At 49.3% G+C, this 25,876-nt stretch overlaps 3 protein-coding genes and 1 long non-coding RNA gene across 6 annotated transcripts in view; 2 read left to right on the top strand and 2 right to left on the bottom strand.

The window, feature by feature from the left end:
* Positions 1-8,304, bottom strand: part of PI3 (peptidase inhibitor 3) — a 31,279-nt gene extending 22,975 nt beyond the window's left edge. Inside the window, exon 1 of the mRNA XM_037521492.1 lies at positions 8,075-8,304. The gene's annotated coding sequence lies outside the window, so the exon portion shown is untranslated. The remainder of the gene's footprint in view (positions 1-8,074) is intronic.
* Positions 1,567-5,575, top strand: KCNS1 (potassium voltage-gated channel modifier subfamily S member 1). Its single transcript, XM_037501630.2, has 2 exons — positions 1,567-2,592; positions 4,835-5,575. The coding sequence occupies exons 1-2, from the start codon at positions 1,567-1,569 to the stop codon at positions 5,303-5,305; spliced, it is 1,497 nt and encodes a 498-aa protein (XP_037357527.2). The 3' UTR covers positions 5,306-5,575.
* Positions 8,305-9,908: 1,604 nt separating the features above from the next.
* STK4 (serine/threonine kinase 4) overlaps positions 9,909-25,876 on the bottom strand; it is an 85,707-nt gene continuing 69,739 nt past the window's right edge. Inside the window, exons 11-12 of one of the 2 annotated variants that reach the window (XR_008552777.1) lie at positions 12,026-16,480; positions 9,909-11,422 (exon numbers count right to left, since the gene is read on the bottom strand). Coding sequence is in view for 1 of the 2 variants with exons in the window: in XM_037499338.2 (XP_037355235.1) it covers positions 16,322-16,480 (159 nt within the window). In the remaining variant the exon portion in view is untranslated. Of the gene's footprint in view, positions 11,423-11,729; positions 16,481-25,876 lie in introns of those variants that run through there. The other variant, XM_037499338.2, reaches the window with a different exon arrangement.
* Positions 17,037-18,869, top strand: LOC119235787 (uncharacterized). Of its 2 annotated transcripts, none has more exons than XR_005122919.2 (3): positions 17,037-17,241; positions 18,333-18,464; positions 18,666-18,869. It is a non-coding gene; the product is annotated as an uncharacterized LOC119235787 (long non-coding RNA). The 2 variants fall into 2 exon arrangements; XR_005122917.2 differs by having other exon boundaries at positions 17,037-17,232; positions 18,666-18,867.

Raw genomic sequence — 25,876 nt, 5'->3', positions numbered from 1 at the left:
CACCTCATAACCTCCCTGGAAAGCGCAGCTCTGACCCTTACCCCCTTAGTAGGTGGGAAACCAAAGCTCAGAGAAGGCAACAGACCTGCTCAAGGTCAACAGTTAATATGTGAGAGACTCAGAACTTGAACTCAGAATTTGACCAGAGAAAAGTGCAAGGGATGAACAATTATTGAGCACCTATTGTGTTCCAGAGGCTTTGCACACATAAAATAACCCTTCTTCACTGGAAGTGCTATTTTCCCCATTCTATAGATAAAAGAACTAAAGCCCCAGAGCCAGAAGAGACAGGCTTGAGTTCACTCCAGTGACAAAGCTAAGGATGCAACCGAACCCACTTAAAACCAAGCCAGTAGGTGAAGGGCACCCCAATCGCTCCCTGCCAGGCACTGGGCCAGCTGCTTGATGTATATTCAATCCCTGCTCTCCCTGGGAAGCAGGCATTCCAGAACCACAGTGCAAATGAAATTACTGAGGGTCAGGAGGTGAGTCACTAGCTGTCAGTTCTGGCAGAGCTTGGAGAAGCTAACATTTCCTGAGTATCCACTAGAGCGGAGTACTTTTTCCATAAACCACCTTTCTCTTCCAGCCTCCTTGCTGCCACTACCTGCACTGTGCATGAAACAAGACTGGAGAAAAGCACAGTCCTCAAAGCCCCAGGTGCATCTGGGGTGGAGATAAACCCAGGTGCTCCTCACTCCAGAAGATAAGGAAACAGGTGGGTGAGATTCTAAACCCCTCTGGGTGCCGGGTCTGAGAAAGATATTAGGCCACTTAATCTTGAACCACACTTAGAGGTGGATATTTTTACCTCCATCTGACAGAAGCTCAAAGAGGTGACAAGACTTGCCTGAGCCAAGGTCAAGTCTGACTGTACACATGCTTTAAATAGTCTCCACCATGGATCTCAGACTTGATCCTGCTTCAGAATCACCCTAGAAGCTTGTTAAAACAAGACCGCAGCCCCCTCCTCTGGATTTCTGTTTCAGCAAGGCTAGGAGCAGGCTGAAAATTTGCGTCTTTGAGAAAGCCCCAGATGATGCCAATGCTGCTAGTCCAGGGACCACATTTCGAGAACTACTGCACTATATTGGTTTCCCCAACCACCCCAACTAGTAAGCATCACTGTGCCCATTTTACCGAGGCGAAAACTGAGCTTCAGAGTGCTGGTGTGTCCAAGATCCCATAGGTCTCTGCTACATATAAATAAAAACCCCTACCAGTGGCCAGGATGTCCTGCCACTCAACTGTTTCATGATCCTCTAAGGAGGAACTCGGCCTTTGCTTATGCAAATAAAGGGGGCTCAGTGATTTAGCATTAAGTCCCCCAGTGGGGCATGGGGGGCATGTGCAAGCCCAAGGCAGCCTCTCCAGTCCAGAGGGCACCTGGCATCTACCGAGCCATTCACGTAGGCCCCCCAACTCCCCCAGAGAGTCACGTAGGCCCCCCAACTCCCCCAGGCAGTGGCTGGAGCAAGGGGTGGAAACCCATTTTCCTGGCATGAGGGTCCTGGGGTCCCCCCTCAACGCACCTCTCTCGGGTCCACAGGCCTGGTGCGCACAGCCATGGTGAGCGAGTCCCCGGGGCCCGGGGCCCGGGTGCCCTGGCGGCGCCGCGACGAGGCCCTGCGCGTGAACGTGGGCGGCGTGCGGCGGCTGCTGAGCGCGCACGCCCTGGCGCGCTTCCCCGGCACCCGGCTGGGCCGCCTGCAGGCCGCGGCGTCGGAGGAGCAGGCCCGGCGCCTGTGCGACGACTACGACGCGGCGGCGCGCGAGTTCTACTTCGACCGGCACCCGGGCTTCTTCCTGGGCCTGCTGCACTTCTACCGCACCGGCCACCTGCACGTGCTGGACGAGCTGTGCGTCTTCGCCTTCGGGCAGGAGGCGGACTACTGGGGCCTGGGCGACAGCGCGCTGGCCACCTGCTGCCGCTCGCGCTACCTGGAGCGGCGCGTGGTGCGGCCGCGCGCGTGGGACGAGGACAGCGACGCGCCGAGCAGCGTGGACCCGTGCCCCGACGAGATCTCCGACGTGCAGCGCGAGCTGGCGCGCTACGGGGCGGTGCGCTGCGGCCGCCTGCGCCGGCGCCTCTGGCTCACCATGGAGAACCCCGGCTACTCGCTGCCCAGCAAGCTCTTCAGCTGCGTGTCCATCGGCGTGGTGCTCGCCTCCATCGTCGCCATGTGCATCCACAGCCTGCCCGAGTACCAGGCTCGCGAGGCGGCGGCCGCCGTGGCCGCCGTGGCCGCGGGCCACGGCGTGGAGGAGGCGCGCGACGACCCGGTGCTGCGCCGCCTCGAGTACTTCTGCATCGCCTGGTTCAGCTTCGAGGTGTCCTCGCGCCTCCTGCTGGCGCCCAGCACGCGCAACTTCTTCTGCCACCCCCTCAACCTCATTGACATCGTGTCGGTGCTGCCCTTCTATCTCACGCTGCTGGCCGGCGTGGCGCTGGGCGGCGCGGGCGGCGCGGGCGGAGACGGGCTGGGCGACCTGGGCAAGGTGGTGCAGGTGTTCCGCCTCATGCGCATCTTCCGCGTGCTCAAGCTGGCCCGCCACTCCACCGGGCTGCGCTCGCTGGGCGCCACGCTCAAGGTAGGGTGTCCGAGGCCCGGGCGGGGTGGGTGGAGGCCGCCTAGCCAGGGGGTCGACCTGGCGCCCAGGGAACGCAGGTGTCTTCCTTTGTGCCAGACGCAGAGCCCGGCACATCCCCGCACCCGGCCGGACCTCCCCGACAGCTCAGTAAAGAAAGGCATTATGTGAGCCCTCTCTCTCGGGGGGAGAAACCAGAGGCATGGCTCTGCTTGACTTCCTTTTCCAAAAAATAAATAAAAGACAAAGGTCACTTTTGATGTACGTCAAAATATTGTCAAATAATCCATTGCACGAAATTATGCAGAGCAGTATAGTCACTGCCGGCCTTTCTTCTGGCATTCTCTGGGGGGCCCGGTTAGTCATAGGTCAACCTTTATAGGCAAAGTCTAGCAACAGCCCCAGAGCTAATACTTACTGAGTGCTAGTCCTGTGCCAATTTCACATGCATTATCGATTTCCTCCCCAGGACAACTTCCTCAGGATGCTGCTTGTGTTTATTCCCTTCCCGGAGATGCAGAGCCTGAGGGTTCAGGGCTGGTTGTTTTAAGCCTGGTTGCAATTTATTCAATACCCTCTTTGCACCCCAGGCAGTGCTGGGCGGGTGAATCTCCCCCCTGGCAAGCTTATCCTGGAAGGGGTGAGAGGATGGGGTTTGGGAGAGAGGAAATGTGAACAGACTGGACCAAATGCCTGAAGCAAGAATGGGGTGAATGCTGGGGGTGGGGGGTCATGGAAGGAAGGGGCTGCTAACTGTTGAGGTTAAAGAGGTGATTGGGAAAGTGCCAGAGGTCTGTGAAATCTTGGTCCCTCGTTTGGACTTTATCCTGAGGAAATAGGGGAGCCCTTGAGGGGTAAAGCAGGACCATGTACGATTGTCACCACTTTGCAGATGTGGACATTGAGGTTCTGAGAGGGGAGGGGACTTTCAAAGTTTCTTCAGTCAATAAGTAGCAGCACCCAGGAAAGGACCCAGCTGTGCTTGGCTCCAGCGCCTCATGCTCTCCCTCCTATAGCTCCCTGCAGCCCTGCAAAGGAGCTCTGGAAGGTCCAAGAAGATGCCTCCTGCCTATGGCTTAGTAAAACTTTTGCATGTCTTCGTGGCAGGGGAGTCAGCTGCATGCAGGTGGGTGACCTGGGCAGCATGGTAGGGAGATGGCAGGGACAGGTGATTGTACAGCCAGTCCCCCTACACTCACCCTCTTCCCAGGGAAGACCCCGCCACCCCAATACTCTGCCTTGCCGCCACCACACAGCCCCACACCCAATGCTACCAGCTCCTTCCGCGGGAGGGAGAAGACTACTGATGGGCTTCCAGGTCTAACATGCAGGTGCCAGAGTCCAGGGGACAGTCTAGCGACTCAGAGCGAGGCCCCTGACCAGCAGCAGCTTCCCTGTGACCTCGAAGCTTGCTGGTGATCTCTGGCCCTACCGCCCATTTACTCAACAGTTCTGTGTTTTCAGCAAGATCCCTGTTTGACTTCTCTGCATATTGCAATTTGGGGGGCCCTGTTCTCAAATTCAGCACCACTGATGTTTGGGGTGTGTGTGTGTGTGTGTGTGTGTAGATGTCCTGAGTATTGTAGGGTGTTAATGTCCCACAACCAGCATCCTTGGCTTCTACCCACTAGATGCCAGGAGCACACCTGTCCCACTTGTGACAACCACAAATGTCTCCAGACATCGCCAGTGTCCCCTGAAGGGCAGAATCACTCTCTGTGAGGACTGCTGCCTTAGGCCTTGGCCCCAGGGGTAGAGGAGATCTGCGCAGCCTCAGGCAAGTGCATCCCCTAGGTGTAGAGATCCTCTCTCTTGGCCTCCCAAGAGGCAGAAAGTAGTTGGTGCTTGTAAGAAATGTGATAGACCAGTCAAAAGTATGCGAAACCCACTCTTTCATCGGGGCCTATAAAACATGGCTCTCTCTGGATTCTGCAACTGTAAACATCAGAGCCTTTTCATCATCTCGCTGGTACCATCAGGACCCCCACATTAGAAGACCTCTGGGGCCTAGCAAACACCTTGAACAACACAAACTCGGCCTGTGATCAGTGCAGGGAGTTTTTCTACCAGTTCCAGTTGGAAGAGCTTAGTATGGAGCCAGGGACCTGGGTCACGGCACCTGCCCTCCCCTGCTCTGTGGCTTCGGACCTGTCCTATTTATTCTGTGAGCATCAGTTTCCCCGCAAGCCCAAGACCAGGTCTGTGAGCCTCCAGCACTGACTTGGTTTCCTGTCTTTCCTTCCAGCACAGCTACCGTGAGGTGGGCATCTTGCTGCTGTACCTGGCCGTGGGTGTGTCAGTGTTCTCTGGCGTGGCCTACACGGCCGAGAAGGAGGAGGACGTGGGCTTTGACACCATCCCCGCCTGCTGGTGGTGGGGCACAGTGAGCATGACCACCGTGGGTTACGGGGACGTGGTGCCGGTGACAGTGGCTGGCAAGCTGGCAGCCTCGGGCTGCATCCTGGGGGGCATCCTGGTGGTGGCGCTCCCCATCACTATCATCTTCAACAAGTTCTCCCACTTCTACCGGCGACAGAAGGCCCTGGAGGCCGCCGTGCGCAACAGCAACCACCAGCAGTTTGAGGACTTGCTCAGCAGCGTTGATGGCATGTCAGAGGCATCTCTGGAGACTTCCCGCGGGACCTCCCAGGAGGGAAGGTCTGCAGATCTGGAGACGCAGGCCCCCGGTCGGCCTCCAAACCCTCAGGTTTATTAAAACCTGCACCCCTGAAACAGCAGACGCCTTCCCTGCTTACATTTTTCTTGGCAGCATAACCTCTGCAGATCATGCCCCCTGGCCTGAGAAATAAGACCCAGAGGCTGAGCCCCTTCCTCCAAAGACTCAGGGCAGGAGTGTGTTACCCAGATTCTGCGAGCCTGGAGAGCAACAGGGGACTTTATAAACGAGCCTCTGGGCCTCCTAGAAGCAGGCATGAGCCAGAGGAGAAAGTTGAAAGGGTGCTGACGGCTCCTGGCTCCCTCCTCTCTGTTGGCCTCGCCACCTTCGCTGTCGGCCACTGCTGCAGGTGGAGAATGATCCCCATTGCACAGGTGAGGAAGCCAAGGCTTGGAGAGGCGCGCTGTCTTGCCCACTTATCACACTGCTAGAAGTGGGGGCCAGGTGAAGTCCACGCTTGTTGGTCAGCCAAGACCATGCTTCCTTCCACTCCATCTTTCTTCTGTCTTCGCGAAGTTGGTCTTAGGAGGTTCGTGAATCCCCAGAGTTGATCCGTAGGATTAGAACGCGTTCTTCTCCAGGAGCACCAACAGGAGTTCTCAAAGATGAGGTCTGGGAGAGAGGAGGAGGGCGCTGCTCCTGCTGATGCACACGATCTGCTAAGCAACAGCCTGCTGCGGCCTCATTCTGGGACTAACTGGAGATACGGGCAATCTGCAGGGGCCTGAGGTCTCGAACCAGCTGTGCCAGGACCTGCAAGTTTGAGGACTTGCTGAGCAGTGTGGGTGGAGTGCCGGGGGCATCTCTGTGAAGTGGGCACATTCCTGCCCCTTCTCCAGATTTCAGCCCATCTGTCAAATGGTCACAATCTGTGCCCGAGGAAGCTGGAAGTTACTGATTTAAAGCCTGGGATCTGAAGTGTTGGTGGCAAGGGGCTACCATGCATGGACCTCTGCCCCCCAGACTCCCAATTTGACCACAGCAGCACCCTTCTGCCCACCGTGCAAGACCTCCAGCCCTCCTGCGTTACCATCCAGGCAAATGCTTGTGATGCCTGTCTTTTGGGCCAGCTCCAGTTCCTTGTCCTCATCTGTGGTGGAGCCAGAGCTCTCACCTGCCGAATCCTCTCTCCACCTGCTGGGCAGCTTGGAAGGGAGGGTCCCCTTCTGTTCACGGGAACAGCCATCACCACAATGGGGTCGCCTGACTATGACTCAGTCTGTCCCATCACACTGAGCTGCGAGGTGGAGGAAGCCCTTGGGCTGGCCCCAGGTAAATGTTGAATGGGTCAGCCCATTTGTACCACCTACTGTGTGCCAGTCGCCAGGAGCACGAGGAAATAGCCAAAGAGAGATCTGGCCCTGGCAGCAAGACTGAAAGGGGCCGCCTCTGGGTTCTGGCTGTTCTTCTCACATTTGGATGCTCAGACAATGAGAACCTTGCAGGTTCTTTCTTCACTCATTCAACAAATACCAGACACAAGCCGGGCCTCACACATGGCCTGCACACAGGCTGTGCTTCGCTGAGTGGTATTTTTAGGATATATTTTTAATGGCAATGCCTGTGGGAGAGGCATGCACAGCTCCCCGTAGCATCCCCCGCCCCCGCCCCAGGCACCTCACACAGACCCCACTGCGTCAGGCCAGACTGACTTTACCCACCTGGCCTCTGGTCTATTGATGGCTTTCTTGGTTCACCAGACATGAAGGCAAAAGAACAGACCCCTTTCCTCACGAGCTTACAGACTAGAGGGGGTACGGATTTTAATCCAGTCATCACATACACATGTAAGAGTGAGCTCTGCTAAGTGCAGGGAGCTGTAAGCATGCGTCAAGTCGCAGGCGCCACTCATCAAGACAGTCGGAGAAGACTCCCGAACAGGTGACAGGTTAACCCCCATCGTCTGGATAAAGAGCTGGTTAGGCTGTGGAGTGCTAGGAGGCGTCTTCCGAGCAGAGGAAAGGCCTGGTGTCATCCCCAGAGCCTGGTGCATAGTCAGTCCCACGCGTGGATGGATTCCGAGTCTCTAGATAGAAGCAGACCCTGGAGCCACACGAAGGGTGCCCGTGAGCCCTCACACCCTCACCTCTTAACAGGCACAAAGTCGGGGAGTGCCAGGTGCACTATGCAGTGGCCCTGCTGAACAACCAGAGGAGCCAGTTACTTCTAGACTTTCTGACCCCACAGACAACTCCCTGAGCTGGGACGGGAGATGCTCGGGTGAAGCGTCAGGCTGGCATCCAGCAGGAGGTTGCACAGCGATGAACAGCGGTGGCGACTAAGGCACTTTGGTCACAAGCAACAGAAACTGACTACCTGAGAAAAATGTGAGCTTATTGGAAGGTGTAATAGTTTTCCATGGCCGCCATAATGAACTACTACGAATTGGATCGCTTAAAACAATATATTCTCTCACAGTCGGGAGACCAGGAAAAAAATATCAAGGTGTCCTCAGGCCGCCCTCCCTCTGGGTGTTCCAGAGGAGAGTCCTCTCCTGGCTCCTGGTGGCATCTGCGTTCCTCAGGCTCCCCCGCCCTGTGGCCGCCTCACGCTGTCCTGCATCTCTGCCTGTCATCACGTGGCCGCCTGCTCTGTGTGTGCTGAGCCTCCCGCTGCCTCCCTCATAAAAATACTCTTGCTGGCATTCAGGGCCCTCCTGGATCATCGAGAATGATCGCAAGACCCTTAATTTAATCACATTGGCAAAAAGACCTGTTCTCCAAGTGAGGTACCATTTGAAACTTCCAGAGATTATGATGTGGACATATCATTGGGAAAATCACCCTATCAAGGGAAAAGCTGACTAACCTGGCCGCGGGAAAGGCAGGCATTGGAGGAGTTCTGGGGTCCTCAGTAGCAGAACCGTGAACTCCTGTTTGGGACACGGCCTCCGGAGCTTGCCCTTCCCTGTCTCTGCACACGGTTCCAGTCCCTGCAAGAAGCTGACTTGCCTTGTCTGGATCACGTCTCCCTCGGCGGACGGAGGGCTAGGTACCTGGATTCACCTCTGTGACAGACCACATGGATTGGAGGAAAGGTAGTTCCCCAGAGAAAAGGCTCTGTGATGTCACCACGACAGAGGGGAGGGATATTAATACGCAAAAATAGCGGGTGTCCCCGGTGTTCCAGTGCCTGGCGGCTTACCACGCCACACTCACACCTCCTTCCCACGCACAGGGTTTCATAAATGTTTCTAACATAAGGAAACTATCTTGTATATAACCAAAAATACACTTCAAGCTCTGCAGGCCCTATTCATGTGATTTAATCACTGTAGTGAATCAGCACGATGTCTTGTGGAATGGGATGATCTGGAATTCAAGAGCTTTTTCAGCTGCAGATGAAGAACTGAGGGATCCTTGAGCTGAAAAGTAAAGGGTGAAACTGTCATCCCTTCCTGGCACTAGCAGAATAGCTGCAGGGCGTGTAATAAGGAGCATGTATCTAACACAGCAGCTAAGACTGGAATAGCCTCCTAATTAAAATAATCCATTCTCGTCTTCCAAATCCCACCTGATTGTGCACCAGCCAAACAAGGGAAATTAATGGTGTTTTAATAGAAGTCATCGCCCTGCGGGGTCTTTGGCAGACACTAGCCTCTGCGGCCTCCTGCAGGTGTGGCCCTGCTGCTGTGTTCTACTTCTAGGCAGTGGCTCAATTGGCTTCTGTTGGTCTTTTAGAGCCTCCATGGGTCAGGCAACCAATGTGGGGAGCTTTTCCAACTTTGAGTCAGAAACTGGAGGTACAGGATAACTTTGGGACCCCACTGGGCCTCCAGCAACATGGACAAAGAGTGAAAACACTATCTTTCACATCGTTGGCGACGGGCGGTGGTCCTCCTAGACCCAAGAGATAGCATTAACTCAAAGTCTTCAGCCACAGTGCTCTGAAAGGCTTGGGTAGTGCCCTTCCTTCAGCGCCCAGTTATGCTGGTAACTAAGTGGTCACAGGACCTTTTGGAAAAGGCAAGAGAATGTGTTTCTGACACTCACCTAGTAGCACAGCAGAGGCCGTCCTCAAGGACAAGTAGTGTGTCCTTCACTCCGAAGACTTCAGATCAATAAACAGACGCCAGCTGAGGGGCGGGGGACGTGCTGGAACTGACGGCAGCTCAATTCAGGGCTGTTTTTGCCAGGGCTAGCTGGCATCTTGATTTTGATTTTGCTCTGATTTGTTTCTTGTGTGTAATTGCTTATACAAGTTTAAGTAAGACGTCAGTGGGCTACCTTTGATTTAACCTTTTAGTGCCCTCCAGCATGAGCTCTTGCCTCATGCCACTTGACTTCTGAGAGCTAAATGCCAACACCTGGTCTCCCACACCTCTGCATTCTTCCTTCAACGCCCACCCCTACCCCTGAGATCAGGAAACCCATTTCAAGTTGTGACCCTTCCACCCAGTGCCCTGACCCAGACTTTCCTCTAAGCAAGGATAAACATTCTGGGTTCACGGAGGGCCATCAAAGTATTTGTGGGAAGCACAACATAGATCTGATCCAGCATCCCTGTCTTCCAAAATATTTGAATTCCTTCTTTACATGATGCCAAGGCATTTATGGCCTTTAAATTCCATTTCATGTAGGCCAGTGTGTTTGGTCCAAGTTTGCATTAGCCAACCCATCAATGGTTAGAACGCAGCCAGGCACTGGCGCTGGCACAGAGAACACAGATGCCCTGTACGTGCATCTTTATCAAGATCAGCCTGGCCCAAAATTACATTTCCCCTTCCTTCGTCATGTACCACAAAAATTCACTCCCATAAATATTCCCCAAATTCTGGTGGTATCAATTAACAAATTTCTGCAATTCTGTATGGGTCCAAGAGTCTTTCCTACTCAGAGTCTATTTTTCACCCTCTAGGCCAAAACTGATCCTCCACCTTCCAGCTCAGCTGCCTTGGGGGTGGAGTAAGCAGAAACTTGTGAGCTTTCTCCAATAAGGAAGGGCGGGGGCTGCTTCCACCCAGGGTGTTAGTTTGCCTTGGATTTCTCCCACATCCTCTCATATGGCCATTCCACTTGTCATAATCCCTTGCCTATCAATGCCTAACTTCATAAAAGTGCAGGAGGGCTGTGAACTCGGCAAACTGCATGAGCCAATTTTGGTTTGGTTTTGGAGATCTCAGTCCCGCTGCCAATCACAAGAGATCCTTTCACTGTGGTCACAGAAATACTTTATATTTCATTCTGTGTCTCCTCCCCAGTTACAGATTAAAAAATGGAAACCCAGAAAGGCCCAGGATTATACCTGTGTTCCTTGGAGTAGAGGAGTTTGTCAGCTCAATTAAGAACCAGCAAGGGGTTCATATTGGGATAGGGAGGTGAAAGGGCGTCTTCCCCAGGCCCACAGCCTCCAATCAGGAAGACCTGGAGTCTTTCCTTTGCTCTGCTATAAAACTTTCCCACTCCTATGCCTGCTTTTGAGTCTCTGCCAAAATGCAAGTGACTGCGGCAACTCCTTGCTCAGAATAAAGTCTTTTGCTTTTCTCTTCTGGTTGGTCTGTACTTATTTCCATAGTAGCTGTAGATCATTCTCATTGTTGTTTGGTATTCCGCTGCATGAATCTACATACTTGATCTACCCATTCCATTGTCACCGGTCATCTGGATGGATTACAGTTTGGCAAAATTATGACTAATGCTGCTATGAATATTCTTGTTCATGTTTTTTGGTAAAAATATGTAGACATTTCTGCTAAATACCTAGGATTTAGCATTCCGGTTGCTCCACTTCTTTGTTAGCATTTAGGATTTTCTATTGCTTTCATTTCAGCTGTTATATTGGGTGTGTAGTGGTAAAGCTTCAAGGAAAACAAACTGCAAGTATCTCTCCATTTCTGCACCATTCATTCTTGGGAAACTGATAGTTCTAAGTGCTAGAAACATTTTGTGTGTAGATGACCTGGAATTGGGTGTTTATAACACAAGTTTCTCACCAACATAGAGTGGGACAGGAATGTTGAGCAGGATACAGGACTTCCCAGCATGCATTGCAGGGCATCTTGCATCCCTGCTGCTGCCCATTAAACGCTGGTAGGGACCTACACTCCTTGCCACAACAAAACACTGGTGCATTTCCAGAATACTTCCTCATGGGCAGCACTACACGCTCTGAGAATTGCCTGTCTACAGAAAGGTAGAGTGCTGGATGCCTCATAGTCTGAAAGAAAAACAAATAATCCATTTCAAAGGCTCTGCATATATAGGCTCTGCAGCATGTCACATTTAGTAAGATTTAGTAAAGATGAATTTACATCCATCCTTTTGAGCTAGGTTCTCACTCTGACCTATAGGGACAGCTGCTGTCAACCCAGGCAACAGGAAGGATTTACTGGATATTTCAGGGAGGTGAGTCAGGCAACAGGAACACCTATCACCCTCACTCTCAGAAAAGCTAGCAGAAGAGCATGACAGGTGGACAGGAGGTGGTACTATTACATTAAATGTGATGGAAAATTGGACTCAACACACCTACATCCATTTTTCACTGGAATTCTGCTCCCTGTCTGCTGTAGCATAAACTTTTAAGATGAAGTACCTAGGGCCAGGCTGAAGAATTATTTCTGCTGCTCCCCTGGCAATGCTGGGCCAACCAGGCCTGGCTTCCTGCAAAAGGACTGCAAGGTGATCCTGCATCCAGACTCTTCCTACCAAGCCCTGGTGTATGTAGGCTGGTCCTCCCGGCAGAAGGCCTCTCTCCCTCCTTCCTCCCTTTCTCTGCCTAGCCATCTCTTCCTTATTTTTCAAATTCAGGATCTTTTACCTCCTCCAGGAACTCTTCCTTAGAATCCCAGCAGATTGATTTCTGTGACTCTCTGATCTGGTGTCCATAGGTCATGCACTTCCTTCCACCATAGCTTAGTAAGTCTTCACTTAAAGTTGTCATCAACAGGTTCTTACAAACTGTCACTTCAATTGAAATGATGTAGAATTAATCAGGGTCCCTGTGTTTGTTCAACATCTGCCAGGAATGCATTATTCTCATTGATGTTCTAATAAAACAATGTTGAACCTGCGCATTTCCAACAGCCTGGGTCTTGTTTACAACCCTAGCCACTGGTCAGCACTTGTCACAAAGGGAGTTGTCCAACAAAAGTTTACTCCTCCTACAATCCCCGCCAGCTTTGGATTCCAGAATGAGCACACACAGGGCCAATGTCATGAAGGTTCACAACACATTACCAGGCCACATATGGAGTATCTCAATTTTTACAAAGAGGCTAGTCTATGACCCAAAGGACAGTTTATTTAAAACAAAGTGGCATGGTAGGAAGAAAGGAGAATGACAATTTTAACATAAAAGCACACATGAGGCATTCAAAAATTTTTAAAGGTGGGGAGGGCAATGGAGGAAGCTCTGTTTCATACATATACAAACTAATGACCTCAACTGATTATTTACATCCAAAGTTTATAAAATAGCATTTCAAGTCAGCACATAAGCCAGTATTACCAATTTTGTTACAAAAATTTAAAGCTACAAACTTCACATTTTCAAGCTGTACAGCTGCAACAGCATTTAAGCTTTTTTCTCCCAAGCTGGTCTGAGTGCAAGCTGGTGGAAGAGATTTTTTTTCTCCAAACACAAATAAGAACATGGATTCCAAAGACAATGAATATCATCCTGATAGAAGCAGAAACACAGTGCTTAAGAAAGTATGGGTGGAAGGGTGGGAACTGGGCAGGAACAATTTCCCAGTAAATGAGGAGCTGCGATCTTTAGAGGCAACATGGTGTGCTAGAAAGGGCACTGGAATGATAATCAGAAGACCTGGATTTGAACCGTTCTCTGCCATATTCTAGCTACGTGACCTTGAGCAACAGACCTACTTTCTCTGAGCCTGTTTTTTCCTTCTCTGTAAAATGAGGACCATAATTACTGTCCCTCTCAGATCTATTGAGTTTTAATAGAGATAAGCTGCTCAGATAATTTCTTCCCAAGTGAGTTTGGTACCTTGTATCTTGCAAGGAATTTCTCCATTTCATTTAAGTTGCTGAATTTATTAGCATAAGGTTGTTCATAATATTGTGACTAGCCTTTTAATATCTGTAGGGCCTATAATGATGTCACCTTTCTTGTTCCTAATGTTGGAAAGAACTATTGAATTTTAAATGGCATAATATTTCTGGCATCTGTAGGTGCCAAGTAAATGTTTCCTAGATCAGAATCTAGAGTCTCAAGGAGGCAAGGCTATTGTTCTTAAGTTGCTTCAGAGTATTGTTTTGCTCTATCAATCAGTCAATCATGTATCCAGCCAGTCAGTCAAACATCCATCCATATATCCAACTGGTTGTTGACAGAAGGGATGAAAGAAAATAGAAATTTGGTTCAAAATTACTGATGAGGAAGCAATTAAGATATTCCTAGAAAATCTGACCAAGTGTCCTCAGGTTGTATACCTCTTAAAGATACAATTAGGTGTGGGTCTCCATTGTTTCTTAGGAGAGAACAAGCAAGAGGCCTTGCGAGCTCCCTGGAAGCGTGAGTCATGAATGCTCAAGCACTGACTGAAGCTCGCCGGACTACCGTGGCCTGAGGAGTCGAGCACTAGAAAACAGAAACCTTGTCATCTGATCTGATCCACAAGAAACTGAGCCCTGGCCAGAGGACTGTGGCCAGCAAGCATAGCAAGCAGTATCCTGTGGTGGACCCATGTGTTGGGTGCACACACGCTTGAAACAAAAGAAACCCCAGCTCAAGATTCATGACCCAGGAATATTTATGGAGAAGAACTAGACCATCTTTTATGTAGGAAGGGGGGAAATGGGAAATGGGCATTCCCCTTTGGCCAAGTGAAAAGTCCTTTTTAAAAAAGAGACTGAGGCGGGACTGTTCATTGGCACAGCAGATGGCATGGGGGAATGCCTGCTCAATGCTTTGGTTTTTAAAATTCACTTGGCTGTCGGTCTTGACTACAAAGTCAGCTGTTACCCAGTCTAAAAATGCCAGTTAATTTAGTCTGTGTAAGAAAAGGTGGCCACTTCATTTGAAAAAGACCTGTGACTTTCCTTTTCCCTGCAGATAATGGCCCCATATGGAGATGCTGTGAATTCTGATCCCACCACTTCCTAGCTGTGTCGTCTTGGCAAAGAACCTTCTTCCTCTCTGAACCTGCTTCTTCATCTATGAAATGGAGATAAAGTAACTACCAGGGTTTCTGTGGGGTTGGAGCTGATGTATATAAAGAGTCTACCTCACTCAGGGCCTGGCATACAAGTGGATGACGGATGCTAGCTGCCATTTATTCTTCTACCAGGATTCTCAAATTGACTTCTATCCTCTGAATCTGCCACACAGCTGCTCCACTGGTCAAGCCCTGCAGACTAACAAATACCTCTTATATTTTTTAAACCTGCTTTAATTGTAAAGAACAGAATCAGGCCACAGATGAGGAATATTCCCTGCCTTCCCACTGATTCCAGGTTAGGGCAACAAAAGCAATTATGGAGTCAGATTATAGGATCCTGAGATGTAACCCAGTCACGGGTCCTCTATCTGAGGGGAAGAGCTATTAGAAAATGAAGTTACCTGCCCTTCCTGTCTCCCCCTTGCTGTGTGACTAGATGACGTGCGGCTTTGAACCAACCCTGCACAGGGATGGCCCAGCGCTGCCTTCTGCAAAGCCTCTGACCTGTTTTAGGCCCTAAATCTACCCAGGGGACACTGCAGAGCTCACGGAATGACTGACCTGGAGCCATCTGGCTCCCCTTATGAATTTTTTCATAACCTGTCATCCACCAAAGAGACAAAACAAGAACAAGTTTCCATTAGGAAGGTTCCCTGGAACAACTTAACAAACACCCTCTTAAGTGTGACTCAAAGTTTCTTCCCTCAAGGAAGAGGCTGGTTCAGTGAAGGGGTGAGGCGCCGAGGCCTCGGCCCGGCTCTTCCTTTGATTGCTGTGATTTTGGTCACGGCAGCTGCCTCTCTAAGCCTTAGTGGACCAGATGAGGACTGTGGTCCCTTCCAGCCCTGGCATTCTACATGTCTGGGTTCAGTCTCCCGGAGAACAAACCTCAGTCTGATATTCATGTATCCTTTCCAGAGCCCTTGGCAGTAAAATAAAAAAGCAAAGTCACATACTTGAATGCGGATCACTGAAGTAATGCCCTCTACCCCGTCTGTGAGGAATGTGGAACAAAACACCACAGGTGTGATCTTCACATGAACAACGAGAACTTAAAAAGACACTTTCCCTTTTGCGGACCGAACACAGGCCCCGTGTCTGCTGAGAGCTCCCGGCGGGCCTGTCCCCACTGGTGCACGTCTCCTCCTAAGGCACTGGGCAGTATCTGTGCTGTGACTTCAGGCAACGGGGAGAGTGGAGATGGACGAAAGGCCCTGGAAACCATCACAAAGGCCAGTTTGCACAGGGGGTACCAGGCGTCTCCTGGGACTCAGAGGTAAACACAAACTCTCAAGGCTTTCCTTGGACGTCACCAGCAGCTCCGAAGCCGGGATGACCCACGTGAGGCTGATACCACAGTGCCACAGCGGGCCCAAACCTCATTTTTAAATGCAGTCCAGCAAAAGGGTGAGATTGGCTCTGGGGAGTCGTGACCCCGCCAGCCTCCCGGTGTCCAGCGCTCGTGTCCCACAGTACCATGATCACGCCGAAAAGAGGCAAACTGTTTAAAACTGTACCTGTACAGAGATGCCACCACGCTGAGTGGGGAATCCGGTTATAATTTATATATATATATGCATATTTATATATTTTTAAAAAATCTTTCAGAAAGAACAGTTGAAAGCTATTGGGAGAATTAAAACAAAAGACAATGTAAAACTCCCCGAGCTATCACTCAACTAGGAGTCTCAGTTCCTGGGGTTTAAAACTCTTAATTTAAAAGCGCCAATATCAATCCTTTGAAAAAAATACACCTGACTGGCTCAGGCACACATCCGGGGGCACGCTGGCTGTCCAGGCCAGGGTCGGCGTTCCTGAGCTCAAGAAGGTGCTGTGGACTAGAGATGGAGCAGGGGTGCAGGCTGACGACAGGACATGACCATCCGGAGTCCACGGAGGCCTGGGGCGCCCAGCCCCCAGGCTGGCCCCACTTAGAAGTTCTGCTGCCGCCGCTTCTTAGCCTCAATGGCATCCAGGATTGGCTGCCGCTTCGACTGGTACTTCTGCCGGATCTCTTCAATCTCCTGCTCCATCATGGGGTCGAGGGCCGAGAGCCTCTTCTTAAGGTCCTCCACTGTCCAGGTCTTCAGCTAGAAGAGAAGCAGAAAGTACAGTCAGGGCAGAGCCTGGGTCAGCCGTAGTGGAGGGAAGGAAAAGCAGCCGCAGAACAGTCGGGGGTGGCGCTGGCTGGAAAGTGATCATTCATTCAAGTGAGTAACAGGGCGCCCAGCTTTTTTGAGACACTGTCTCCCTGAAAGAGTTTTAAGTGCTAATCTCTTCCATTTACCACCAGGAAATTAACAACTACTACTTCCATCTCCCCCATCTTTAATTACATACAGCACAGTTAGTGCATTGAAATAACAGTAACCTGGTGTATGCAAAGCAATGACTGCCTCCAAGTTCTTATCTGACATCCAAGATGGGCATCTGGGCGGTGATACCACACCAGGGAGGGTGGCGCTGACTGAGGAGCAGCGGCTCTCCCCCAGCCTGCCTTCTCACACCCCTGTGACCCACTGTGCCCCTAATTTGCACTGCACGGACATTTGCTGGGGTGACCCTGGGCCAGAGACCACTCCCTCTAAGCATCGGATGTGCATCGTCTATGACAACGTTAAGTGCCTGGTGAGCTCACAGGGGCAGTGCTGTCTCCAGCCTCTCCAGACCTGGCTGGCAGGGGTCAAGATGAATGCCTGCATTCTTCACAGCAGGTGGTGAGCTCACCAGCAGTTTAATAGATACAGTGTTTCCAGAACTCAAAGGCTCCCTCAAGTCTTAAAGGAGATTTATGGAAGCATCATTGCCCACAGCCCCTTCCTGAGACCTCAACAGGGAAGTGGTAAGGGAGGTGGGTGAAGGAGCCCCTTTCTGCCCACTTTTCCTTTAGAGGGTGGGTGTGAACAAGGGTGAAGTGCTACAGTGGCCTCCCTAGAAATGGTTTAGTGACCTGTCATCGCAGGAATTTTCCTTGGCCCCTCTAGGGAGGCTGGCTGGGAAGCGAGAAAAGCCTCGCAGTTAAGAGATGAAAGGCCCTTTGTAATGTGAGGCTGGAAGGCTTGAGTGTAGAGAAATGCTGGAAAGCTGGGCTGAAAAAAAACACATCTTTCTTCCTGCCTGTGATTTTCTACCATCTTGGAGGTTGGTGTTCTTGGTCCAGGGACACCCCAAAGAATGATGTTTGCTTAGTCTTTAGCTTTTTCAATCTCTTCTCCAAAGAGAGGACACCCCAAACCTAACACTGAGCATTATTGGTCGTTAAGGGCTTAATCTTGAGGCCCAGAGACCCTAAGACCTGGCTGGCTGTGTCACAGTAGGACGTGTTAACTGCACAGACAGAACCCAGCTCCTGCACCTGTGGGCTGTGATGAGGACAGAGGGTTAATGAGTGGGATGTTCTCAGGCCAGCCCTTCCTCTTTAGCAGATAGTAAGCCTCCACCAGTGGCAATTATCAGCTTTGTGATTAATAACTGTATTACTGCTGCTATTATTCTAAATATTACTGTTATTACCAATATTATTGGAAAGTCTGATTACTCTCCCATAAGCAAGCCCTTCCTGTAACCTCTGATCCAGGCCAGAATCAAAAATGTGAGAAAGAAAATATTCTGCTCCACTGCAGGACAGCAATGCCTAAGGGCCAGCACCTTCACACAAAGCCTGTCGTCTTATTTATAGTCAAACAAAATATTTTTCATCCAATCATTTACCAAAGAGTCACTGAAGTCCTACTATGCGCCGGGCACTGTCCCAGGAAACACCAGCAGCAAACAACAAAACGGATTATCCTTTTTTTTTTTTTTTTTTTTTTTTTTTGGTGGTGGGACCCTCGAGCAGCTGTGCCATCAGGGGAGGCCCCAAAATGGATTATCCTAATGAGCACACGCAGGGCAGGGACAAATAACAACACAGCAAATCAGGAAATGTCTCTTATGTTACAGGGTTAGATGGGCTACAGAAAACGACAAGAAGAAAACACAGTGAAGAAAGGGGAGTTGGGGATTGGGAGGGGAGCCTTGCTTCTTCTCCGTCCTCTGGGATGAAGAGGCAACTGCAAGAGGAGAAAAATGAAAGTGAGTGGAACTGCCCTGGCTCTCCAGTTTGGTCTGAATTTCAGGCAAGCCCCTTCGCCATCCTAGGCCTCAGTTTCCCCATTTGTAAGAGAGGGCTCAAATGATCTTAGATGATCTGAGGGGTCTTTTTAGTTGCCATGCTTCTCAGCGTACCATCTGCGTGTGGGTCACCCTCATCAGAATCTCCTGTCCCAAGTACAGATCCCTGTGCTCTGACCTAAAGCTACTTAATCGGACTGAAGAACAGCAGGACCTTGAGAATGTCATCTGGGTTTTCCTTCCAGCACCCTGAGCTGCTGGAATAGGCTTAGGTCACCCGAGACCCTCAACTGGAATGAGCGCGTTGGAAAATGAATGAAAGAATACAAGTTATTATTTAATATTAGATATGTTCTGGGTCTTTATTTAGAGGTTTGGTGAAGTTTTTGTGACTAGAAATATGCTGTAGGAATCTTAACTTATTTATAATCACTCAGCCTCTCATGAAACTGGGTTTGTTGTACCTTGTTTTGCTTAAAGCAGCAATTTCCATGAACCAAAGTGAGACCAAAATGAGAACTTAATGAAATTCTTTATCAGGGCCTCCCTCGTGGCGCCAGGGGTTAAGTCTCAGCACTATGAAGCTACCGACAGCCACTGCAGCTCGAGTTCCATCTCCTGCCAGGGAGCTGACCCACATGGCGCAGCAGACCTCTCCTGTCTCGCCCGCCGCTCCCCTCAGCAGTGGATTTCAATCAATCTGCCTGTTCTGTTCCCCACGCTGTCTCTAGTGAGTCCTCTCACCCCCCACACCTCTGGCCTACGCCCCAGTTCTTGTATACATAAATAAAATAAATCTTAAAAAAAAATTTACTTCACCAGACGTAATCAGGAGGTGAGACACAGGACTCTGCAATTTAAAGCAATTATTTAGGTCTTTCTTCCAAAGCCTCAAGTTTTGAGAAGCATGCTTCTAAGTCTTCCTTCTTTTCCTTTTGCAAAATTCTATTAAAAAAATTGCTGCCTGTCATCTCTCTCTAGGTTTCCAACTTCTATGCACCTCTTTTGCCCTTGACGCTAATCTGGGGGTTTACCTGCAAGCAACCTTGCTTTATTTATCTCAGCCACCTTCAGACTCATTTACTTCCCCAAAGGCCTTTGGGGCTTAAGCTACCCCTGACCTATTAGAACACAATCAGCCAGTCACTGCTAAGGACTTGGTCACACCATCCAGATATGGGTATTTCTGAAAAGTGAGCTTAGAGAATAGTTTTATGGTACCGAGCACAGCTTTTTGCCTTCCTGGTTTTTAGTGGCATAAATTTTAAATGGAAATCACACCATAAAGCAGCTGTGGTGCTACAGCCAGGCCAGGGCCTGCACCCAGAGGAGCACATTCTCAAGGCGCCCGGGTACGTCACAGACCCTGATTTTACCAACTAGGGAGATCACCGGGTAGTATCTCCTCTACCCTAGGATTTTAACATCTTCCCTGTACCGTGATTCTCACATTTCAATCTCTAGGCCAGGGTTCTCCTCTGCTCTCCAGACTCACACATCAGAGCAGATCCTGCTGGACATCCCAGTCGCTGGTGAGCTCATGCAAGTCCTCCCCCGCCCTCATCCCAAACCTCCTCTTACTTTCCCGTCTTCCCCATCTCAGGAATGGTACCACCATCCCCCCAGATACGCGGTCATCCCCAATTCTTCCCTTTCCCTCACTATTCCCCTGCCCACAATCCTTCAAGCTAATCTCTGAAATACTGAGACAACGCAAATCCAACCACTTTTTTCCATACCAACCTCCAATCCCTCAATTCAGACTACCATCATCTCATAGCAACAAACATAATGAAAATTATAGAAATGAATTGGGTCACATCACCCTCATATTTCTATTGCACTTAGAAGAAAATCCATGTCGCTGGGAGCTTCCAAGGCTCGACATTCTCTAGCCCCACTGTCCCCCTCCAACCTGAAATCCTACCACTCTCCCCTTCGCTCGGGACCCTACAGCCACACTTAACTTCAGATTCCTAAGCAGGCCACACTTTTCCCAACCTCAAGGGCCTACACAGTAATCCTTCTGCCTGGATGGCTCTGCTCCAATTCTTCCTTCTCCTTGGGCCTTAGTTTGGATGTCAGCCCCTCAGAGAGCAGAGCAAGCCTCCTCCGCCCAGCATATCTGAAGCAGCAGCCGCTTCCCCTTATTACCTCAGTACCGAGCTGCCTTCCTCCGAAACGATCAGGGTACATTGTTCTTAGTCTCCTCTACACGCAGTCTCTCTTTTAGGATGAAAGTTCTGAAGGCCATGCCTTTGTCTGTTCACTGTGCTAAGCGTAATATTGTTGAAGAAATGAGTAAAATGCCCTCCAATTCCAGTCCAATGACATGGAAGCCACTGGAATCGAGGAAGCAAGGTGCCCTGAGCAGCACTGCCTGCTACAGGCTCTGGGTGAGGCCCGGGGGTACTCTGTGAAATAAGGAGTTCGCTGTTCCCTCAAGAAGCTTACAAGCTGAAAGGTGATTTCTCTCCACATTCTTTTAAAACAGAAGTACGTCTCTGCTCATTTGGTTAAAACGTGTGTTTGGGGCCTCCCCGGTGGCGCAGCGGTTGAGCGCTGGGTTGCGATGCTGCCCGCAGCCTCTGCGGCGCCGGTTCGATCCCGGCTGCTCCCTGGCCACCGGAGGAGGGTCCCACATGGCGCGCAGACCTCTCCTGCCGCCCGCTGTTCCCCTCAGCAGTGTACTTCGGTCCTTCTGCCTGCTCTGCTCCCCGCTCTGGCTCTGGTGAATTCTCTCACCCTCCCGCGCTTCTGACTGTACCCAGTGCTTGTATAAATAAATACATAAATCTTTAAAAACAAAAACAAAAAAAAAGTGTGTTTGTACTGACTGATAAGCAGCAGTCTTGGATTTGTTATCCCTAAAGGGCATGACCATTTCAACTTTTTATTCAGACAAAAAAGATTTATTCAGATCATCAGAAGAATGAGAAGTGATCCTTCTGGACCAGACAAAATTGCTGGTCAGCCCAGAGCCCTGGGCTCATCACTGAAGGTGGGTTGTGCTGAGAATGGCCCAAGAGAACGGGGGTTCTGGTGCTCTTTCTGTGAGAGGTCACAGAAGAAAAGGGAAACTAAAAGAAGCCCCTTAATCATGGTTATTTCGAATTCCGTGACCTGCTGGATGGTAATCAGCACATCAGTCCTGGGTGAGTGGAAAGGAGACGACTCGAGTCCGACGCAGGACACCGAGGTCCCACGGCTGTGCTCACACCGCTGTGTAATAAGCACCCCGACTTCACGCACCAGTCCTACCCTGTCTGAAGAGGTCTGATGGGCACGGGTGGGTGGCTGAGCGCAAGTAAAGACAACAACACATGTGCGGATGACACTTCTTCAAAGCCGGGGTCCTTGGAAAAGTGTCGTGTCCTAAAATAGTTGGATTTTAAGTGCAAAGGTGAGCCTCACCCGGCCTCAGCAGGAAGTGGTGCTGTTTACTCCTGGATGCTACACGTGGGGTGGAAGAAGTATGACTGTTACCTGAACGTGTGCCACGAGCTTTGCACTCAACTAATAAGCATCTTGACCTGCACCGTAGGCAGGTGCTCTCACTGTCTGCCTTCCTCAGAGGAGCTCAATGGGGATTAGGGTGGGCAAGCAACCTGCCCAAAGTGAAACAGCAAGAAAATGGAGGCTCATCACCGCCCGCAGGATTTCTGGAAAGTGCATGTGTGAGTAAAAAACATGAAAAGACTAGAGGAATGATGCACCCACGTCAGGCAGCCTCACATTACACAACGCCACCAGGGGGTGGTGATGGGTGCCTCAGCGGCTTACTTCACCTCTCTGGGTTCGGTTTCCTTGTCTGTGAAACAGGGGACACTGCCAGCCTCACTGCCTTTCCCTGCAAATCTTCCTGATGCTTCTCCGATAAAGAAGAAAAGCTGCAAAACTATTGTCCTTTAACAATGACTTCAACCCCATTTTGCGATTACAATGATCTCAAATCAATATGTGAAATTATCAGAATTATAACTTAAGACACGTGGGATTTTCACACTGGAAGCGGAGATCAATGAGGTAGGTACGTCCAGAAAACACACCAATCGGAGGCACTACGAGGCACCCCATGAGTGTTAACGGTGCTAGAAGCTGCCTGAACTGAGTCCCATGTGCCAGACACCGGCTCAGCACTTTATCTGCACTAGCCCATGAAAAGTATGGCCCACGGACCCCTCAGAGTGTGAGAATGGTCCATGTACCCATGAGAATGGTCCATGAAGTAAGCAGTGTTTCCCCACGGTACAGAGGTGAGACCAAGGCCAAGAGGGATACAGGAATTTGTCCAAAGCCCCAGGTCCAGACCTGTGAGCAGCTAAGAAAGGATGTGGCCCCTGTCTCACTACAAAGCTGGTGCCAACTGTGTCAAGCCTGAGAAGCTGAGAGAAGGGATGCCTGTGCTGAGGACCTCTGCGGGCCTTACCTTTGTATACATTTATGGGGCAAAGGAGGGGCGCTCACACCATTCAAGCAAAAGCCTGAATTTCAGAATTTTTAAAAATGAAATGCAAATCTTGTCATTTCAGGAAATGATCACTTAAGATACAGGGAACTAATGCAATTAGGTTAAGTAAGCAAAAGGATTATGAGTTCATTTGTCACCACTACTAATAGCCACTCAAAATTCCTTTTGAGGTGCTGTATGCTTCTGCTGATTAGAATTCTCCGTCTTCCACTGTGGGAATGCCAACTCAGCCTTCCGGTGCAACTCTGATTCTCCTCTCCCCAACTACCTTTTCCTTTTACTAAAGTGGGAGCTATTTAAGAATAGCAATTATATCCAATATGTTTCTTTAGAGAGTCAGACCAGCACAAAAAAGAATTCTCAATAAATATTTATAAGGAAATATACACCAAATCTCTAAGCCTTTACTTGAAAAGGATGCTGACTTTTTACTGGGCTACTTTAATTGTTAGTAAGACACTGGATTTTCAGAAGCTTAAAACATATGTAATAAGGCCCTCCCTGGTAGTGCAAGGGGTTAAGTCTCAGCACTATGAAGTAATCTTCAGTGCTGCAGCATAAATTCGATCCCAGCCAGGGAGCTAATCCACATGGGATAGCCGACCTCTCCTGTCTCTCCCACTGTTCCCCTCAGCAGTGCATTTCAGTCAATCTGCCTGTTTTGCTCCCCACTCTGTCTCTGGTGAATCCTGTCACACAGACCCCACCTCTGGCCTACACCCCAGTTCTTCTATGTAAAATAAAAAATAAATAATAAGAATATACAAAAAAAAATAAATAAAAGAATCTGAGTTTTATGTCACTTAGCAATTGCTAATGGCTCCTGAACTTTGGAAAGAATCTATCAGGAAGCACTGTACTTGTTAATGATCAATATGCATACAGGAGGGAACAGGGCCAGGCATCTATCATCTATCATCTAGTTGTCATCAGTTTTAATCTTAAAATCATACAGTGTCCGTACTTAAATGTATTTCAGAATACACTGAGGCTGATCTATTTTACAAATGAGAAAACAGCCCCAAAGGGAGGGAACCTGTCCAAAGTCACACAGCAAATTAGTTCCCACGTGTGTGATGCGGATTCTCTATTCTGCTCACTCCCAATTTATGCCCCTCCTAACTGATCTCCAGTCCCAGATTGTGACTCCATTGTCTCCACCCAGCCTTGGGCACGCTACAGTGTTCAAGACTATTGACTCTTAAGGACATTTACCCATTCACTCACCCCAAAAAGATGTCCTGGGGTACCTCCTATCTACCCGGCCAGGCTGGGTACAGTGAAATGTGCTTGTATGCATAAATAAGTAAATCTTAAAAAAAAAAAAAATGTAATAAGGGCCTCCCCGGTGGCGCAGTGGTTGAGCGCTGGGTTGCGAAGCTGCCCGCAGCCTCTGCAGCGCCGGTTCGATCCCCAGCCACCAGCGAGGGTCCCACATGGCGCAACAGACCTCTCCTGCCTCCCACTGCTCCCCTCAACAGTGTATTTCGTCAGTCTGCCTGCTCTGCTTTCCGCTCTGGCTCTGGTGAGTTCTCTCACCCTTCCACGCTTCTGACTATACCCAGTGCTTATACAAATAAATAAATCTTTTTTTAAAAAAATGTAATAAATAAGTCTAAGAGGACAATACAATTTTGTTAAATAAGGTTGTATCAATTACTCCAAGTTGAGAAGTGTTTGCACACATCAAAGTGAACAGCTCATCCAGCTGCAACAAAATTACAAGGAAAAGGGACATAAAAATTCACTCTGGACTTGGTTGCTTATAATGGCTCTTAGAGCTACTCTATTTTAAGAGTAGCTCTAAATTGGTTTACAAATTTCACACGTAAGGAAACCAAACTGAGAGGAAAACTATTAGGAAGTTAGCAAACACATAACCTCCTAGAATAATTGTAAATGTCTGAAGGCAGAGTATGAGAGTAGAGCAGAATATGATTCTCGGGATAGCTGAAAGCACTAAAGAGAGACATCAAAAGTATCATCATTCTTGTGGAGATATTAATCTTTCAGAAGATATGAAAACCTAAAACACCAATTGAACCAAGCTGCTGTTTTAATGTAGCTTAATAATTCAGGAAAAGAGCTAGCTACTCACACAAGAATCCCTGCAGCCTGTGCCTCTGAACACTTTCTGGGGATGGAAATTTCCAAGATAAGACAAAAAGATCAGGCTTTTTCTCTTTCTTCTTGCCAAATAAAAGAAGCCCAAAGAATCCCAAGTAAAATCTGAAAGCTAAAATGCAAACTGATCTCCTCTGATTCAATAGGAGTCTGAAAATGCATCTGCAGACTAAATAGGATCCAATTTAAGCACACTTAAAGAACAAAATGTGGGAACTAGTCAAAGGTGGAAATAAAAGCTCTGAGTAAGGTATTTTGCAGGCCTGAATTTTTAGAATTTGGGTTTTCTCAAAGTAGGAAAACTTGTAAGTAAAGAGTATTCACTTCCTGGATATAAAACCTCTGTGAGTCCTATTGCTGGGAACACCCATGTAATGAAGGGCCAGAGATTTACAACTCAATACCCCAAAACAAATCTCTCACTATCCTTTGAGAAAAAAGAAGTCTGCAACAAGGGTAGACAAGTTCCATCCTGTCAGACTCTTTCCTCAAGAGCTGGTAAATCTTGGGAACGGAACCTCCCACAGGTCAAAAACACAAAATATGTCTAGAAAGGGGGGGGGGAGAGAGAGACTTGATTATGCCAGAAGCATATGACTGTTAAATACATAATATTTTTATCTTAGTTAAATTTTACTGATTTAAGATAGTCTACAAAAGATGCTCTTTTTTCCTCATTCTGTAAGAGCATTAATATGTATATGTCCTAGATACTCTGGGACAGTCTTTATTCTTTTCAACAAGTGTTTAATTAGTATGGCTATGCAAATGTGGTTTC

This window comes from Talpa occidentalis, unplaced genomic scaffold (assembly GCF_014898055.3).
Source record: "Talpa occidentalis isolate TD23 unplaced genomic scaffold, MPIMG_talOcc4v2.1 talOcc4.10, whole genome shotgun sequence".
In the NCBI taxonomy this organism is placed as follows: Eukaryota; Metazoa; Chordata; class Mammalia; order Eulipotyphla; family Talpidae; genus Talpa; species Talpa occidentalis.
Note: the sequence above shows the minus strand (reverse complement) of the source record. Positions and strands in the feature narration are given on the sequence as shown.